Source organism: Colletotrichum truncatum (genome assembly GCF_014235925.2).
Source record: "Colletotrichum truncatum strain CMES1059 chromosome Unknown Contig_0003, whole genome shotgun sequence".
NCBI classification, from domain to species: Eukaryota; Fungi; Ascomycota; class Sordariomycetes; order Glomerellales; family Glomerellaceae; genus Colletotrichum; species Colletotrichum truncatum.
The window spans coordinates 2,968,217-2,984,290 of record NW_027222400.1 but is presented as its reverse complement, the minus strand read 5'-3'; the positions used below and the strand labels follow the sequence as shown (position 1 = coordinate 2,984,290).

General features: G+C 51.7%; 7 protein-coding genes across 7 annotated transcripts; 3 read left to right on the top strand and 4 right to left on the bottom strand.

Annotated features, from left to right (window-relative positions):
- Positions 1–3,608: 3,608 nt before the first annotated feature.
- Positions 3,609–4,340, bottom strand: CTRU02_205729 (prefoldin subunit 2; the record flags this gene model as incomplete). Its single annotated transcript, XM_036727723.1, has 4 exons — positions 3,609–3,641; positions 3,707–3,899; positions 4,124–4,214; positions 4,304–4,340. 4 exons carry the CDS (start codon positions 4,338–4,340, stop codon positions 3,609–3,611), a joined length of 354 nt encoding a protein of 117 aa, XP_036580679.1.
- Positions 4,341–4,722: 382 nt separating this feature from the next.
- CTRU02_205728 (uncharacterized protein) lies at positions 4,723–5,072 on the top strand (the record flags this gene model as incomplete). The annotated part of the gene is made up of 2 exons (XM_036727722.1): positions 4,723–4,756; positions 4,855–5,072. The coding sequence occupies 2 exons, from the start codon at positions 4,723–4,725 to the stop codon at positions 5,070–5,072; spliced, it is 252 nt and encodes an 83-aa protein (XP_036580678.1).
- A 342-nt stretch (positions 5,073–5,414) lies between these two features.
- CTRU02_205727 (upf0136 domain protein) lies at positions 5,415–5,858 on the bottom strand (the record flags this gene model as incomplete). The annotated part of the gene is made up of 3 exons (XM_036727721.1): positions 5,415–5,608; positions 5,662–5,788; positions 5,856–5,858. The coding sequence occupies 3 exons, from the start codon at positions 5,856–5,858 to the stop codon at positions 5,415–5,417; spliced, it is 324 nt and encodes a 107-aa protein (XP_036580677.1).
- A 524-nt stretch (positions 5,859–6,382) lies between these two features.
- CTRU02_205726 (DAD family protein) lies at positions 6,383–7,121 on the top strand (the record flags this gene model as incomplete). Its single annotated transcript, XM_036727719.1, has 4 exons — positions 6,383–6,670; positions 6,827–6,884; positions 6,937–7,000; positions 7,055–7,121. 4 exons carry the CDS (start codon positions 6,383–6,385, stop codon positions 7,119–7,121), a joined length of 477 nt encoding a protein of 158 aa, XP_036580676.1.
- Positions 7,122–7,406: 285 nt separating this feature from the next.
- Positions 7,407–8,561, bottom strand: CTRU02_205725 (GRASP55/65 family protein; the record flags this gene model as incomplete). The annotated part of the gene is made up of 2 exons (XM_036727720.1): positions 7,407–8,318; positions 8,394–8,561. The coding sequence occupies 2 exons, from the start codon at positions 8,559–8,561 to the stop codon at positions 7,407–7,409; spliced, it is 1,080 nt and encodes a 359-aa protein (XP_036580675.1).
- Positions 8,562–8,999: 438 nt separating this feature from the next.
- Positions 9,000–9,812, top strand: CTRU02_205724 (RNA methylase family; the record flags this gene model as incomplete). The annotated part of the gene is made up of 2 exons (XM_036727718.1): positions 9,000–9,082; positions 9,143–9,812. The coding sequence occupies 2 exons, from the start codon at positions 9,000–9,002 to the stop codon at positions 9,810–9,812; spliced, it is 753 nt and encodes a 250-aa protein (XP_036580674.1).
- A 65-nt stretch (positions 9,813–9,877) lies between these two features.
- CTRU02_205723 (cellular morphogenesis regulator) lies at positions 9,878–15,772 on the bottom strand (the record flags this gene model as incomplete). The annotated part of the gene is made up of 6 exons (XM_036727717.1): positions 9,878–11,197; positions 11,246–12,702; positions 12,752–12,996; positions 13,049–15,435; positions 15,493–15,620; positions 15,673–15,772. The coding sequence occupies 6 exons, from the start codon at positions 15,770–15,772 to the stop codon at positions 9,878–9,880; spliced, it is 5,637 nt and encodes a 1,878-aa protein (XP_036580673.1).
- Between the last annotated feature and the right edge of the window lie 302 nt (positions 15,773–16,074).

Here is a 16,074-nt window from a genome sequence, read left to right as displayed (position 1 = left end):
AAGAATTGATCCTTGGTTACACACCGTGGTATCGGACGGGAAGGCAGCGGTAGCGGAATCGAGAGGCAACAGCTGCAAAGGCGCGTCAGAGAAAGCTTCGCTTGACCCGAACGGGATAGAGAAAGACGGTACAGTGACCGCGATTGTGACTGGTGGGAGAGGGCAAGCAGAGAGGGCGACGGCGCGTGAATGGTGGATGGATGGGGCAACGTGGAGAGGGGGTACTCGAAGCAGGTGCCGTTTGACAGGGCTTCGAGAGTAAAGCTCCTTACAAGATTTCTGGTGTCTGAGTTGTTCGATCGAGGTCGTAATAGAGCCTAACAATGCGCCTGGTTCTGGCGGATGCACCTATACGTGTTGATGGCTGCAAGAACGTGGGGTTGGTGCAGAAGGGAGAAATGGAAGGAAGTGGGCAAGAAGGTGCGGTCAACAAGATACTCAGCGCACTAACACAATAACAAGGCCGAAGTCCCTCAAAGTCGCGAAGTCCACCATCCGTTTTATCGATAGCAAGGACAGTACTTATCCGCGCTAAGTCCCGCCAGCGAAAAACTAAGTACCCGTAAGCACCTGGTCTCCACCCATGAATTAGCGTGGTACCTCCAGCCCCCCATCACCCAATCCTGCTCCCTAACAGCGCGGCTGAGATGCGCTGCGACAGCTTTCGCATTCTCCATTTCTCGCGCGCTCGGATGTCTTTCGGCCGTCAGTTCGGGTATCTGACGACATATGTCATCCTGGGGTTCCGTCAGGCCACGCAGGTCCCCGAGAGAGAGAGAGAGAGAGAGAGAGAGAAAGAGAGATGAACCATTAATCCGACAGTCAGACGTGTGCTAATAGGGTTACGAAAAAACGGAAAGAGGAAGGACTTGCAATCTTTCCGGTACTCCTGGCCATGAAAGTGTTTGATGTGTCATTGCATGCAGTTCTTGCTGTATCAACACGGACACCCTCTGTTCTCTCTACCTTTGCTCCGGTATATGAGCGGTGTAGACCGCAAGAAGCCACTAGAGCTTTGAGGAAGGGTAGCAAACACCACTACCTTGCTTTACATCAGACAGTAGATGCCAAGCAGTACATGCAAGGTAGCACGAAGGACGCAACAGTGACGGTGACATAAGTTCCCATTTCCTGCAGACATGCTAACGGAATCGAAAGGGTAAGAAGCAGCGTGTGAAAGCAGTCAGGCCAAGCTCGAGATGTAGCTTAGCCTTCACCCGCAATGGAGCGTTGTCGATGCAGCGAAGCGATGCAGCCCTCATCGCAAAGAGAAGCACTCCAGTCGTTACGCCCTTTTTTTTTTCATTGATTTTATTTATCTTATGACTATGCGAATACTCGGCAATCGTCTGTCCGTCGCGACAGGAACTGAGAAGGAGGGGGACGGCGTCGCTTGATTTGACAATGGCACCTCCTAGAGTAAACAAGCCGTCGAACCTGTCACCTGTCTTCCTCCAGTCCGGCCCCAACCTAACCAAGTCGGTCAGGCACAACGAAGGAAGGCTGGCGGCAGCCTAAGAAGCGCCCCGAATGAAGGCCGTTTGGGCCGAAACATGCACCTTGGCTGGTGCTACTCTTGGTGCAAACCAGGTACACATGCCTATTGTGGTGTATGGAAGGAGTACCTAACCTTGGACACGAGGCTGCGCGACACGAGCTCAAATCGAGCTTTCTGGGCCAATGAAAAAATACAACAACTTTCCATTTTCTTGATTGGCATAAATTCCTCCCAGATACGTCAGACTCCCTCTATGGTGGCCGTGTTTTTGCGAACGACAATACGGAGAAATTCTTCCAATGCCCGTGAGGACTCTCCGGTCACCTATCGGCGGCCCATCGCCTTACGTCTGACCCTGCATGCAGCAATAGACAGACAACCCGCCCGGCCCAGCCAGAACTGCGAGTCCGGTTGGGCTCTTTTATTTCTTCGGGAGCCAATAACCCTCGTATTGGATTGGGCTCGGATTGGACGACTTTTGCAGCATCTCCGTCTGCCTTCCGCATCCAAAACGACCACCATGTCCGATGCGCTGACTTCTTCCCTCGCTTTCTGTAATCCTGGTCCGGATGATGCAGCTCCCACCCCTCCAACACCCTTTTTATTTTATTTTTTTATTTTATAAGAGGGGTACAACATTCGGGCTTCTCTTGCCGCCGCGGGTGAATTCGACTCTGCCACAGCCGTAATGGTTGCATGAGCTGGCTGCGCTTCTCTTATCCTGGAGACAATGACAACTCAGAGCCACATTTTCATAAACCCTGGTCATCTCCAACTTCGCCGAGATGCACCGGTGTGCCTTTGCCCTGCCTGGTCCCCAAACAGTGACTACCCAACATCATCATCATAAGATTGCTGAGGAATGGAACCTTTCCTATTGCCCCTCTCAGCACGTCGCTAAGTGTGACACACATGCGACATCGCAAGCGATTCTGGGCGCTATGGATGTGTGATCTTGTCAGCCGGCGGAAGCCAGCACTATTCGGCATATCCGCGACGTTGACCATTTTAGGCATTTCATAATGCTGCGAACCCACTTATCACCACGCTTCTTCTTCTACGTGCAGGATACATCTGACTAGAGGACAATCATGCATCGGCGGGGTGGGTGTATGCTGCAGGATGCCTCCCACTTCTGCCCCTCACCTAGATGTCAAGCAGCATAGCGGCATGCAATCTGATCTATTGGGCATCAGCTACGGAAAGCCAACCGTGGTTTTTGTTCAGAACACGGATCTAGAAGAAGCAGTCAAAGTGATATCAGTCGATCATCGTAGCTTTGTTGTTCCAGGTCGGATGTCGCTAACTGTCAGGTTCGCGATGACGTTTGATTGGCATATGATGTATCAAAGAACAAAACCCCACGAACCGCCGGATGGGTCGGTCCGTTGCCTCCACTCCGCCCGCTCTTCCGATTAGTATGCTGTAGTACCAAAGCTATACTAATGAACCGGTCATCACGTGGGTAATGGTTGCGGGAAACATGTGTGGTCGACTGTGGCACTGCGAACTGCCGTTCCAGAGCGTCACTGAGCCAGCCCTCCATCGTCACTAGGCCGCATGACAGGTAGCCAGTCAGCACGCCTCGTCAATCGGGTCGTTCTCAGCCAGCCATACAACCGGCTATGCCCTTTAACTTCACAGGAATAGTATGTTCTTCTGACGACGTTGGTGCAAGATTCGGTTGGGCATTGAAACGCCCTTGCCGCCAGGCTGTATTTGCTGCGCCTGCGTGCCTATTGCGTTGTACAACACATCATAACCACTACACCCTCTCATCATGGCCTCCATCGCGATGACCTCTTCGAGTACTTCCATACTTTTATCGGAACCTCGCCTGTGAGTACGTGCGATGCAACCTCATCGCTCTGCCTTTGCAGACGCTTCAAGACATCTACTGTCTCAAGATTTCCCGTGGCATGCAAAGACACCTCAGCATACGGTAATCCAAACGGCAAGAAAAGAGACCCGGAATCTCTGGTCCGAATGGTCCCGAGGTAGTAAGGTGTCACTTTTTTTTTTGAAGGGCGGTCGTCAGACATACGAGGTCATGTTCCAAACCACACTACGCCGGCTGAGTCCACATCCGAAAGTCAGGAACTCCGACCTCTCAGTTCTGGACAACTTGAACGTTGTTCTTCTTCTGTTATCCCGAATCGTCAGCAACAGCCTCTGAAGGACATTATGGACAAGCTCTGGCGTGCGAACCTTCCACTTCTCCAACTCATCCTGCTTGGCCTTGTACTGCTTGACCAAGTCTTCCAGAACCTTCTTCAATCCCTCCGAGTTCGTCGTCAGAGCAGGCATGACGTCCTTGACCGTCTGCTCCATCAGCACTCCGTTGATCAGACGGAAGCATTTGCGGTCCCCGGACAGCGGCTGCAACGTCTCCAGCACAAGCCTGCTTTCAGTGTCAGTCGTATCTACACAATAAGCGGTGTGGGTAATAGCGGTGAGTCAAAGCGAAAGGCTCCCGGGCCCGGCTTCCAAGAGAGTTCATGCCCCTGGACGATAGAGCACCCCGCGATCTCCTCATGTACCAGTCAAAGGCGACAGAGACAAAAAGGGGGGAGGCAAGGGGAGGAGGGAAAGAGAGAGGAGACAAGAGGGAAATAGGAAACGCACTTGTGCTCCTCGGCTTCCTGCTCGACATCGCCGATTTTCTGGGCAATTTGTTGAAGCGTGTTCTTGTAAATGCCATACTGGGTTTGCAGATCTGAAAACAGTTTAGTATGAATGGCGGGGTTTGTGACATGAAAATGTCGGGCTTTGGGCCAGCGAAAAGCTGTCCATGAGCTGACTGACCTTGCTGCTTCCGCTGGCTCGCTGCTGGCGCCGACATTTTGACCTCGACTCGATCTAGGAGATGTCGATATATGAGATGTGGGAAGTTGTCGTGAAGGAGTGAAATGCCAGTGAGAATGAGCCCGAACTGCAGGCGAGTGACCCAACTGCGATGGAAGTTCTAGAAGACAGTGGTCCGAGCTTTTGCCGCCCCCCCCCCCCGGTCGCGGCGACCGTAAATCAAAGCCCGGCACGGCGCTCCCCACTGGCGGTGGTCTCATCCAATCCCTCGCTGTACATTTCACCCTTTGCATTGAACCATCGGAATTCTTTTTGCGCCTCACCATATCACGCCTCTAAATCTGCGAGCAAAATCTTTCCCACAAGAAAATCGACGCATTTCTCAACTTCTCAATCGTCCAGACCACCTCATAGTCACCATGCATCCCCACTTGCACACCAAGGACAATTTCGGTCAGTAGCGTCGTCAATCTTTTCCCACGCCACTTCCCGTAGTCTCGCGACAACCACTTCGACGGGAACAATCTGCTGATGGTGTCGGTTGAAAACAGAATGCGAAGACATCATGGTCGCCCTCGAAGAATGCCACGCCAAGGGCTTCATGTTCAAGTCCCTCGGTGGCTGCAACGATGCCAAAGACAAGGTCACAGAGTGCCTCAAGGGTGCGCGCGCGAGGCGCACGGAGGCCAACCGCGCTGCGGCGCGGGCGAAGCGGGAGGAGCGCGAGAACAGGATAAAAGAGCTGAACAAGTCTCTCGGCCTCGATTAGACGATTTGCACGAACGAGCGGACGGGCAACGAACATGCCGGCAGTGGAGGGGTACATCGATCCCCCCCAACTGATTGGCAATATGATCAATAGGGCGGGCAAAAGTGTATTATACGATAAAACTCACAGCTTAATTTGAATTTGGCAAGGGCAACGGCTACGGATACCAAAAGAAAACGAAGACGAGGAATGGATTGAGCGTCACAAGGAAACGTTGTACGATACGATTAAACCCCTCCAAGTTTGGACAACGGGCAATTCTATTCCCTTCCCATGGTGCTACTGATATACAGTTACATTTGAAAAACTTGCATAAATCCTTTACACTCCCATTGTCCACTCTTACAAGCCACGGCGGAACTCGCTGCCAAAAGTGTAAAGACCAAAGAGGGACAGCACACTCAGCAGGATGGGCACGGGCTTGCGAAGACGGATAGCGCGGGGAATGGCGGAACCACCGAGGACGGCGGACGCGAGAAGACTCAGTTCAACACCGTACGACTCGTGGTTCTGGATGCGGTAGCCACCAAGGCCATCTGTCCCGGGTCAGTTCAGGTATCTTAGAGGGAACAAGAGATAGGCGTCGTACAGAGAAGGCCGACAGCGCATCCGGCAACGATGGATGGGACAGAGCGCGTCCGGGCGTAGCCGGCGATGCCACCGCCCGCAGTCAGGACGGCAAGGGCGTAAGAGGGGATCTGGAGGTCTTGGGATGCCTGTGCAAGGGTGTCTTTGTCAGCTTCCGTCCCGCACCTAACGCCAATCCAAGTATTGTTTCCGTACCATTTTGAAGATTTTCTTCGACAAGTAGCTAAATTGTCTAAAAAGTCGTTTAACCAAGAAAGCTAGTGTACTTAGGAGTGCAAATGGTTTAAATCGAGCTGCAGAACTGCCGTAGATCGTCGCGGAAGAGAAGATGGGGGAAAGTTCCGACGTGGCTCGGTGCCTCGGGAGTCCAAGCTTCGGCCTCCTACCCACCAACCAGGACAAGCTGGAAGGATGATCTCATTCATTCTCAAAAGCCCCCTGACTAATCAACGTGTTCTGCGGATACTGACCAAGGGACCACTTGCTACCCCAGATTCGTGGCTTGGCTCTTGCCGCGAAGAGCACGCACCAGCCACATCACCTGATAACGTGGCTTCAAGCTGTCGTGTCCTCCAAAGGACAGCTCCCAGCTCCCAGTAGACCGCATCGCAGCGCATTCGTAACTTCGACAGCAGTCCCGGTTCAACCCCCACCACGATTTTTTACGACGCTGAACCTCACACGATTTGACGAATCCCCCGAACGAGATATTTTGCGCAGCTATGGCACCGAAGAAGAACGCACAAGCCGCAGCTGCTGCTCCTCCAGCTGCTCCTTCGGGACCAACTGCCGCAGCTGCCATCCCGGGCACCATGACCTCGCAACCTAAGGCGGTCCCCAACACGAAGATCTCAGGCGGCGCCCAGAACTGGGACCAGGTACTCGCCAATATCTACAACCACTACATCAGCAAGACTCCGCAGCGCACCAAGTTGATTGACGTCTTCATGGTCTTCCTTGTTGCTGTGGGTGCGCTGCAGTTCTTGTACTGTATCCTTGCTGGCAATTATGTACGTTCAGGGCTCTTTTTGACTCTTCTTCACCGGTGTCACTGGTTATGAGATCCCTGGGTAACCATTGAGTGGTCAATCCCAGTGGAGGATTCGTTGTGAAAGCCGACATGTGAAGGGTTTCCAAAAGACACTGGCTAACTTAAATGTGAACAGCCCTTCAATGCTTTCCTCTCCGGCTTCTCTGCGACCGTTGGTCAATTCGTCCTCACTGGTAAGTCGATCCGGCATAAAATTCGTAATGCCAATTCTAACAGAGTCGCCAGCATCTCTTCGTATCCAAACTACCGAGGCCAACAAGGCCGACTTCCCCTCCGTATCGCCCGAGAGGTATGCTTTTCAATTCCTGGTTCTATCAGTTGCAAAATACTAACGATATCATAGAGCATTCGCCGATTACATCGCATGCAGTCTGATCCTTCACTTTTTCTGCGTTAACTTCATAAACTAAGGCCTTCGATTGATTGTGGGGTAACATCAGTGGTACCAAAGCAAAGGGGTCGATAAAGGGGAACAAGGCGTGTGGAGGATAGAGCAAAGCCACGCCATTGCGGCTTGACGAGCGCATGAGCATGCACATGCAAAACGAACGAACAAACTGTACAATACAGAAGCAGGCGTTGCATAACAGCACGGTAAACGTCGAAAAGCAAAGAAATGCAATTCTGGGAATCATCATGGGAAACAGAGTCTAGTCTATGAACCTCGCACACATCTCTCAAATCGCGACTTATTCTCACTCACCACCCCCCTCTTCTTTCTCCTTAGGTGGCGATGTAGTGCCCGCCCTAGGCGGGGGCGGTGGACCTCCTGTCTTTGGAGGCGGCGCAACTGGTGTCCCTCTTCCGCTAGGCGCGTTGTCCAATTCTCTGCTCTTCTTCTCCTGCTCCTTGAAGTAGTCATCCATGAGTTGGTTTCCGCCGTGATGCCTCTCCTTCTTTTTCCTTGTCGTTGCTGTGCCAGCAGGTGGTGGTGGCGCCGCTCCGCCAGCTTCCACCATCTGCGCCGGCACCAGAAACTCCCCTCCTGAAGGAGGAGGCCCTCCAGCTCCAAGACCAGGAGCAGCTGCCGGCACAAAGAGATCCTGCGACGCCTCCGCACCAGGCGCAACTCCATACACCGCCCCCGAGTCCTTCTCCCCATCAAACATCATCTCGCCTGGTGCAGAGACAGGCTCATTAAGCGGTGGGGGCAGTCGATGCAGAGCTCCGTATCCCAACACGCACCCTAGAGCGCCCTCCCCACCCCATTCACGGGTTGGTTGAATCGTCACTTCGCGTGTGACATCGTACTCGTTGTTGTAGACATACAGCCGCAGGGGACGGCCGATGTGATCTTCCACTAGCTCACTGAGTCCGCCCTCGCCATGCAGCGCGCCCTCGGGGCTGCCTAGGATATAATCACCGTAGGGAAGAAGCCCCGCAGTATCAGCAGGGGAGTTGGAGGCAACATCAAGAACATGCCAGATATTAGCGGCTACTGCGAGGGGTGTCCATTGCAGGGAGAGGCCGAGGGAGGCGGTGTCGTGAGGCACAGGAGCATGTAGTTCGCGGGTACGCTGACCTTTAGCGCTCCATAGGCCAAGAAGAACGGTACCGCCTGCACAGTTGCGGACTTCTTGGGCGAAGAGTCTTGGGTCAGGGTTGTCCTATAAGTGTCGTGTTAGTCCCTTCGGTTCCGGGGCGGAAATGGAAAAGTTCATAAGATTAGAGATTCAACATACAATAGGCCGGCCGTTTATTCCGATAATGAAGTCAAACCAGGGATCAACGTGGAGCTCGAGGTTCGTATTTCTCAGGACCTGGAATCCAAAAGACCCCTCGCGGTTGTTCTGTTGGGTAGGTTGCTGCCCGTCCAAGCGGGACATGAAGCGGTTCAGCGCATTGAACATGGTGTCGCGCCAAGCACTCGAGCTGAACTATGGTTTTGTTTGGTTATGGTGGTATCGGTTCGGAAAATTTCACCTTTGCGCAGTTGTCGAAGTTCGCCGAGCCAAGATGTTTAAAGCTACAGCTACGTATCCGCCCCCCTTGAAGCAAGCTGTCATCCAAGGCACCTGGCCGGAATCTTCAGCCTTGCATATGGTCCAAGCTCTTCCCGCTTTAGTGGGGCACTTTGAGTGGATCGATGATTGTGGTTCAAGCTTTCTGCTTCAGCCTCGCTCATCTCATTTTCATCAACATCAGAACGCTGAAAGTTACAAAGTCCAGCATGCGACTTATCTCCGGTTACTAAAACCGAGATATCTTAAATCTCACTTGGTTCTTAACTTCATAACCAAGGAAAAAGGTTGGTACATACTCGTGTTTCATGCATCACTGCCTGCAAAATGAAAGCAGCCGCCAAACTTCCCCTAACGGATGAGTGCCACCATTATAACTCCAAGGCCGAAGTACCTTGGGATCTTCAAAAGTAAGTTGTTTAATTCCATGTCGCCTTTGTAAAAGTAGTAGGAATAACCTGGATCTCTAGGTATTTTTCTCAGCGATACTCGATATTCTCCTGGTATGACGAAGGCGTCTACCTAACCGATGCTGCCTGGTTTGGCGTGACCCCCGAGCCTGTAGCCAACACCGTTGCGAACGACATGTCCCACACTGACGAGTCTAAACACTTCCTCGTCGATATTTTTGGCGGCGCTGGTGGCAACACCATCGCTTTTGCCCTTTCAGGTCGTTGGGACCGCATCATCTCCATCGAGCGCGATGCCGCCACTCTGGCCTGTGCTCAGCACAACGCCGAGTTGTACGAGGTTAGCGAGTACATTACCTGGGTTCATGGTGACTGTTTCGAGTATCTTGAGAAACTCAAGAACTCGCCCGATGAGCTGAGTGAGGAGCTCCGCTTACCTATGGCTGAGACTGTTATTTTTGCCTCGCCACCTTGGGGAGGCCCTGGGTATAGGTCAGCAGAGGTGTTTGATCTGAGCAAGATGGAGCCCTACAACCTGCAGCAGCTGTATGATGCTTGTAGCCCAATGGACCACGCATTGTTCTTGCCACGAACCAGCGATCTAAGACAGATTGCAAAGCTGGCACCAGAAGGGGAGAAGCTCGAGGTTGTGCAGTACTGCATGGAGGGCGCGAGTAAGGCCATGGTGGCGTACATACCAGGGACATTAAATACGAAGAAGTCTACGTAAAAACTAGTATTCATTCCGGCTGAGCTCTTTTTCATGACATAATGGTGATAGATAGCAACTCATTTTTACAACGCCTTTACCACGCTACGTTCGTCAAACAAATCCTTCAATAGCCCGTGAACGCAGAATTCTCGATCCAGAGACGCCATTGCGTAGGTTGACTCGAATGCAAAGATGCTGAGCTGGCCGAAGAAGGGACGCAAAATCTTACCGACCAGCTCGTCTTTTCTGTCAATACTGATCTCGTCGTTGATGCCGCCGTGTCCCAGGAGTGGCCGTCTGTGGGAGCTGCTTGCAGCAAGGTGAGCAGCCGGCGTGCTTTGCAGAGATGAGCTGACACCCATGGCACCAAGCTCCTCTGAGAGTTCATCTACCAGAGCAACCGGCTGGTAGTTAGTGGACCGGTATACCGCGTCAATTGTATCGGTGACAAAGAGCCATTCATGAAGCTGGAAATCATCCGGCGCAACACAAATAAGAAGATCAAGCAATTTACAAGCTTGCAAAATCGACAGGTTATTGTATGTATCGGATGCAGTGCTGTGGTCCGGAGCAACAACGGAGGCAATGGCGGCATGAAGTTCGGCGTTGATGACCGGCCATATCATAGCCAGGTGAACAGCGCTGGTTTTCAGTACCAGCGCACGAACGAGCATATAAATCTCTGCCCGTGTTGTAGAAGATGGCGATGACGTTGCTGTGGCAGCAAGAAGCTCCACCACCTTGTCCAGTATAAGAGGCAGTTCTGTGACGTAGGCATCTTCGTTTGAGGCCAGAACTAAGGTAGCCGTCCGACGAAGGTTAAGCTGCGTCTTTCGGTCTGCTTCGAGGCGGGCAGAAGTAGCACCGACGCCAAACACAATACCGGCTGTTGTTGGGGGACTCATACGACTCAAAAGTTCGGGCATTCGTTCCTTATCACTGACGGTCCACTGCCTCAGCAGTGGCAACCAATCACTACGCACTAGGTCAATGCTTGAGCTGAAGAACCTAGCATCATTGAAAGCATCGCTGACGTCCTTCTTCCACGATTTCTGATTGTTTGGCAGTCGAGACAACTCCTGAAGCAGGTCCAATGTGTTTTTGGAAACAGTCTCAGGAAAAGCCTTTGCCCTGAACGCCGGTCCAATAACATTGGTCGATATAGTACCTGCTGCAGACAAGACACGGTCTGTTTCTACCAAGATCTTGGGGAGGTTCGGGACGATGGATGCAAGGATGGCCACCACATCCTCGGCTCGATCGAGAACGCTGACCAACGCGATCGTTGCAGTACGGCGAATACCGTCACGATTCTTTTCCGCCTTTTCGTAAGATGGTGATGTGTCTGCAAAGGTCATAGGCTTAGTGGTAAATATCGCGGTCAATAGCCGCAGGAAGAGGTCCTAATCATGGTTAGTGAAGTGCCACAGCCTTCAGCGTGTTCTACTTACTCCCAGTTCACGCCTCATTTTTCGTTGTTCCCCGAAGTTAGTGTTGTCAACCTTTTCGCCCAAAACGGCTGCAAACTCTAGTAGACTGGGTAGTGTTTGTCGGTGTGGGAAAGGATTCGTCAACAAATCGCGCAGGAAGGCCATACAGTCGAGCCAAATCTCATCCATTGCATCGTCCTCTAGCGTACGAGCATACTCAACCAGAAACGTTACGAGGTCGATGTCTTGAAGTGACGTTGTCAGAGTAGACTTCCGAGACGCATCCAAAGCAGCAGGGTTGGTTCTGCTGTAGATAGCATTGAATATGGCAGGAACAGTGTGCTTTGGCCGAGAACCATCTAGTGCTGGTAGCAGATTGAAGACCTCTGACTGAGGTACTGGTGTCGTGATGTTAATGGAGCTTCGCCAGATATCAATGACCGTTTCAAGACACTCCAAGGTCTCCGCAGCAAAAAGATGCTCAAGCAACCGTCTTGCCCGGTTTCTCATACGAAGAGACGTGTAGTTGAAAGACGCTACCGAAGTTGTATCCTGTTCATTCGCATCGTTCCCTTGGCCCCATGACCATATTGTAAAACAGATGCGTACAGCGTCCTGGAATGCAAGATGAACCGTGAGTCTGTCATTTGCAGTAGCACTCCGCGTTTGCGGGGCATCGGAGTTGAAGACACCAGATACCATGTTTCCAAAGAAGCCTGGTTGCTGGTCTGGGCCCTTGACAACCTGCGTTCTAGCCTCTTCGACTAGAAGTCGCTCGTGCCCTCGCGCTAGAACCTGCTCCAGAGCATTCAATAATGAGATAAGAGTGGACTCTGGAGCATTCCACGCATCCTGCCTTGAGCCGCCATTGTCCCTGAACATGGATTGCAAATCTTGGAAAGTGTTGGAGATCTGGCGACAAAGTGTCTCGACGAGAGGAATGAGAACTTGAAAGATGGTATCGGAGTAAAACGGTAGACATTCTGTGAGGAAGCTGACCCAACTGTCGAGAACACTGCGACTACTGGGAGAGCTCAGCCCAGCCTGAAGAGATTTGAGTAGATTTGGTGGCGGTGCTGTCGGTTTTGATTCTGACTGTGTCGATACTCTGATGCTTTTTGAAGGATCCAGGCTCATTGTCCTCCTTTCAGAAGTCGGGGAAGGAGGAATGTCGGCAATTATGATGTCTCGAAGCTTTAACGCATCGAAGACGACATCAAGTAGGAGGACTTGAACATATGGATCAGTTCCACTAAGCGATTGTAGGAGACGCTCAATGAGGACGTTCTCCAGGTGAAGGCTTGCGAGAGGCTCGGCGTAAGGATTAAGAAGAATTTGGTGCATCACAGTCAGGGCGTATCGGTGAAGCTGGGCGGACCGAACTCGAATGTTTTCTTCTGGTTCGTTATTTCCAGCAATGCAACGCAGGCAGACATGGATAAATATTTCCTGCATCGATATTTCACCTTCATGTCCAACTGTCTCTGGTTAGCTTACCATGCCCTCACGTAGGTTCAATCGGCGTACTCATATGCGCGATCTCTGGATGTTCTGAATCGACTGTAAGCGATGTTGATGCCAAAACATCCCATATAATATCAGGAGCCCATCTAAGAACATTTGACAACGTCCTTAGATAATAAAGGCAGAGATCTAAATCGTCATTGGCTGTAAATGTTGTTGACCCTGTTGATGCCGCAGCGGACCCAGCGTCATTGCTAGCTCTGAGAAAAGGAAGGGCCGAAAACTTTCGGACAAAGATCAAGAACAACCTATTTTTGGTCAGTGTCCAAGTTGAAATGGTTAAGATAGGAATCGACTTACTTATCTATGCCGATCAAGCTGTTCAGCCACCCCTTGACGGTCATAAACAGCTGTGTTCGTTCATCCAGGAGCGCATCCAGCATCAAGAACAGCGGCCGTGTCAACATGGCATCATAGTTTTCTGACCCAGCCAGTCGGAGCTGCGGCGGCTTCTCAATCATTGGTGTTTTTGACCCTCGTCTGTCCGAGTGGGAATCTTGCAATGTGTGAGACCACAAGACAGAGAAACGGCGACCAGCATCAGCCGGGCGCGACGCAAAAGATCCTTGAACATCGTTCTTGATGATGAGGCTTGCTAAAGCGGCTTCAATATCCCGGTTCTGAACTGTAAGAGCAGTCTGAAGCTGCCACAAGGCCCTAACCGTTTCAACATGGTACTTCGGCTCCGACGCCGATAGAAACTCCCAAGCGTGTTGGACCAAGGGAGTAACCAGCCCAGACAGGTCTGTCAATTCTATGCGCTCCGCAGAGTATAGGTGAGCAGACAAATAGAGGATTGAGTTAAAGGAAAGAAATGATAGTTTTCCAGTATGTTCCAGACGCTCATGAAGACATTTGAGAAGATAGGTAGCGTCGAGCTGGTAGGACGATGGCGCTTTCAACAAGAGGGAGGTAAGAATCCTTCCCTTTGCACCTAAATTGGAGTCTGCGTCGGAACTCTTCAACCCATCGCAGACAAGTTGGCCCGACTTTCGCAGGAGAAGTTCACCAACTTCGATTGGCGCAAGAGGAATATTGGCGTCAAGGTTGCCCTGCTCGTCAACGTAAAATGACTTGATTTTTTTCAAAAGTTCAACCGCAGAGATGTTTGCCAAGACACCGGATTCTATCGTTCTCTTGGACTTTTCATTCGCTGGAGGCAAGGCTCGATCTGGTACCAGGTCCAAAAGGATCAATGAAATGCCCAGTGCCCCTTCTATGATTTTCCCAGAACCTCTCGGCGAAGCATTGGATGGTTTCTGCCTTTCTCTCGTGTCCTCCAGCATGCTGAGAATAGATAAGGCTGTCAGTGGCGCGTGTATGGTTATCATTTCCTCCTCGCGGACGTTGAAATTAGCCAGGATGAAGTTCACTAAATCAAGCTTGTCCAGCCGCTCTTTATCCGGCAGATTTCCTGGTCCAATGGCCTGTGCAAGTAGGCTGACAATCTCGCCATATATGAGTCCACTTTCAACGCCATCGAAAAACACGCTCGCACTACGGAACACCTCGTTGAAGTCTGCCTTGGCTGGCGACTGATTTCTGTATTGCCGAACACTGTTGACGATGGGTAGGAATAATTCTGGGACAACTAATCCGCCGATCTCCCATCGATCCATTAGCGACAAGCATATTCTGTAAGGTCTCGCTCTCTCCGCTGGACTCGAATCTCGGTCGGTATGAATCATGCTCAAAAGGGCTCGCGTCAATGGCCGGAGACCATGGTCCTCGAAATAACTTGTCTTAGAAGCAAGATATGAGTGGTGTGGGTCGGTAGAAGAAGGCGAATCCATGCCGCTCTCGCTCTCTGTCGGGGCAGGTTCTGGCCCAAGAAACCATGCCCATAACCTGCGGTTGAGACTCATATCTCTACGGATGACAACGCCTGCTGCAGCACGTAGAAGCAACTCCAAGTCGCCTGCCTTGACACTAGTCTGAAGCACCTTGGAGTGCAATGGAAGATGTGTGACGAGGAGGTCCAAAAATCCACGTTGAATTAGCAGTTGCTCGTCAGCTAGACCGGCTGCAAAGGAACGTAGAAGAAGTCCTGGTTCAGGAGAAGTGACCATCTGCGCCAGTTGTGTGGACTGCTCCTCAACCTGAACGCCATTCTTTACCACTTTCCCTTGTACAATAGGCTCACCCAGCTTGGGCAGATTCCTTACGAGGTAGGCCAACGCTCCCGCCCTGCGACTGGACCCCGTAATAGAGGCCAGAAAGAAGCATTGCCAAAAGAAGTCATCTCCAGTGGAGTGTGGTCCTTCAAGGTCTTCGCTTCCTGGAGGGCGTATCGATTTCTTGAAGCTCTCCATCAGGCGCAGTGTCCGGTCAAAGTCCTCACTAGTTTCATCTTCCAAACCTGGTAGAAGAGCTAGAACGATAGACTTCATTGCTGGCCGTAGAGATCGAGGATCAAGGTCAAGGAAATGATGCTCTAGAAGATCAAGGAAGGGGGTCCTGACAGACAGAGATGCAAATGAGAGCGTCGAGGCCAAGCCTGGGAGGTAGAGTGGCAGGTCTTGAGACAATCCATCTGTTCCGATTGTTGAAAATATGTAATTGTAGACCTCAAGAGCCTTCTGGTGTACTCCCGATGGTAGGGAGGGGTTGAGGCACTGTGACAAGCGCTTCGCAACGGTGGATTTCGAGGGTACAGTCGTGGTCGAGGGGTGTCGGGCTTGCAATGCCTGTTCCCTGAATCAGTCTTGTGTATTATTTAACGCCTATCTGAGGGAACTACTTACCTTCAACAAGCGATTCAGAAACGAAATGTAATCTGCCCATTCCTGCAGGGCCGTTTCGAAGAGGGTCAGGGCTCGCTCGACGCCGGATGCGTATTTTCGATAGTTCTTGTCCTTTGATGGGGCCTCCTCTGTATAATTGTTAGGGTTTATATCTTATCAAACCATCACCGAGCTTCTTACCAGTGCCAAGTTGGTTCCTCCATTGGCGCGGGAGGGGAGAGGTCCGACCTGAGCTCTCAGGAGAGACAGAGCGCCGGCCAGAGCCAGGCTCAAGAGCCATGATTGCGGGTACTGGGAGTCCGTTGAGACCAGAGGAACATCAGGTTGTTCTGTTTCGTTTGAGATAGAAGGTTTGAGGGCTCATCGCTTCCTAGCCCGTAACGTCTGTTGTCTCCCTGCTCTCATCACTTAGGTCGACAGGGACAGAATGGTGAGCTCGAAAGGCTACCATGTCTCTTTCCAAGGGCATGCGCATAGTGGGGTATACCCTGTAAGCTCCCAAGCTTCCCATTGGACATATATAATTAGTGGCCGTTCCACTTGGCGAGGCTGGCCTAACCCTGACTATCGAGCTCCGAGAAA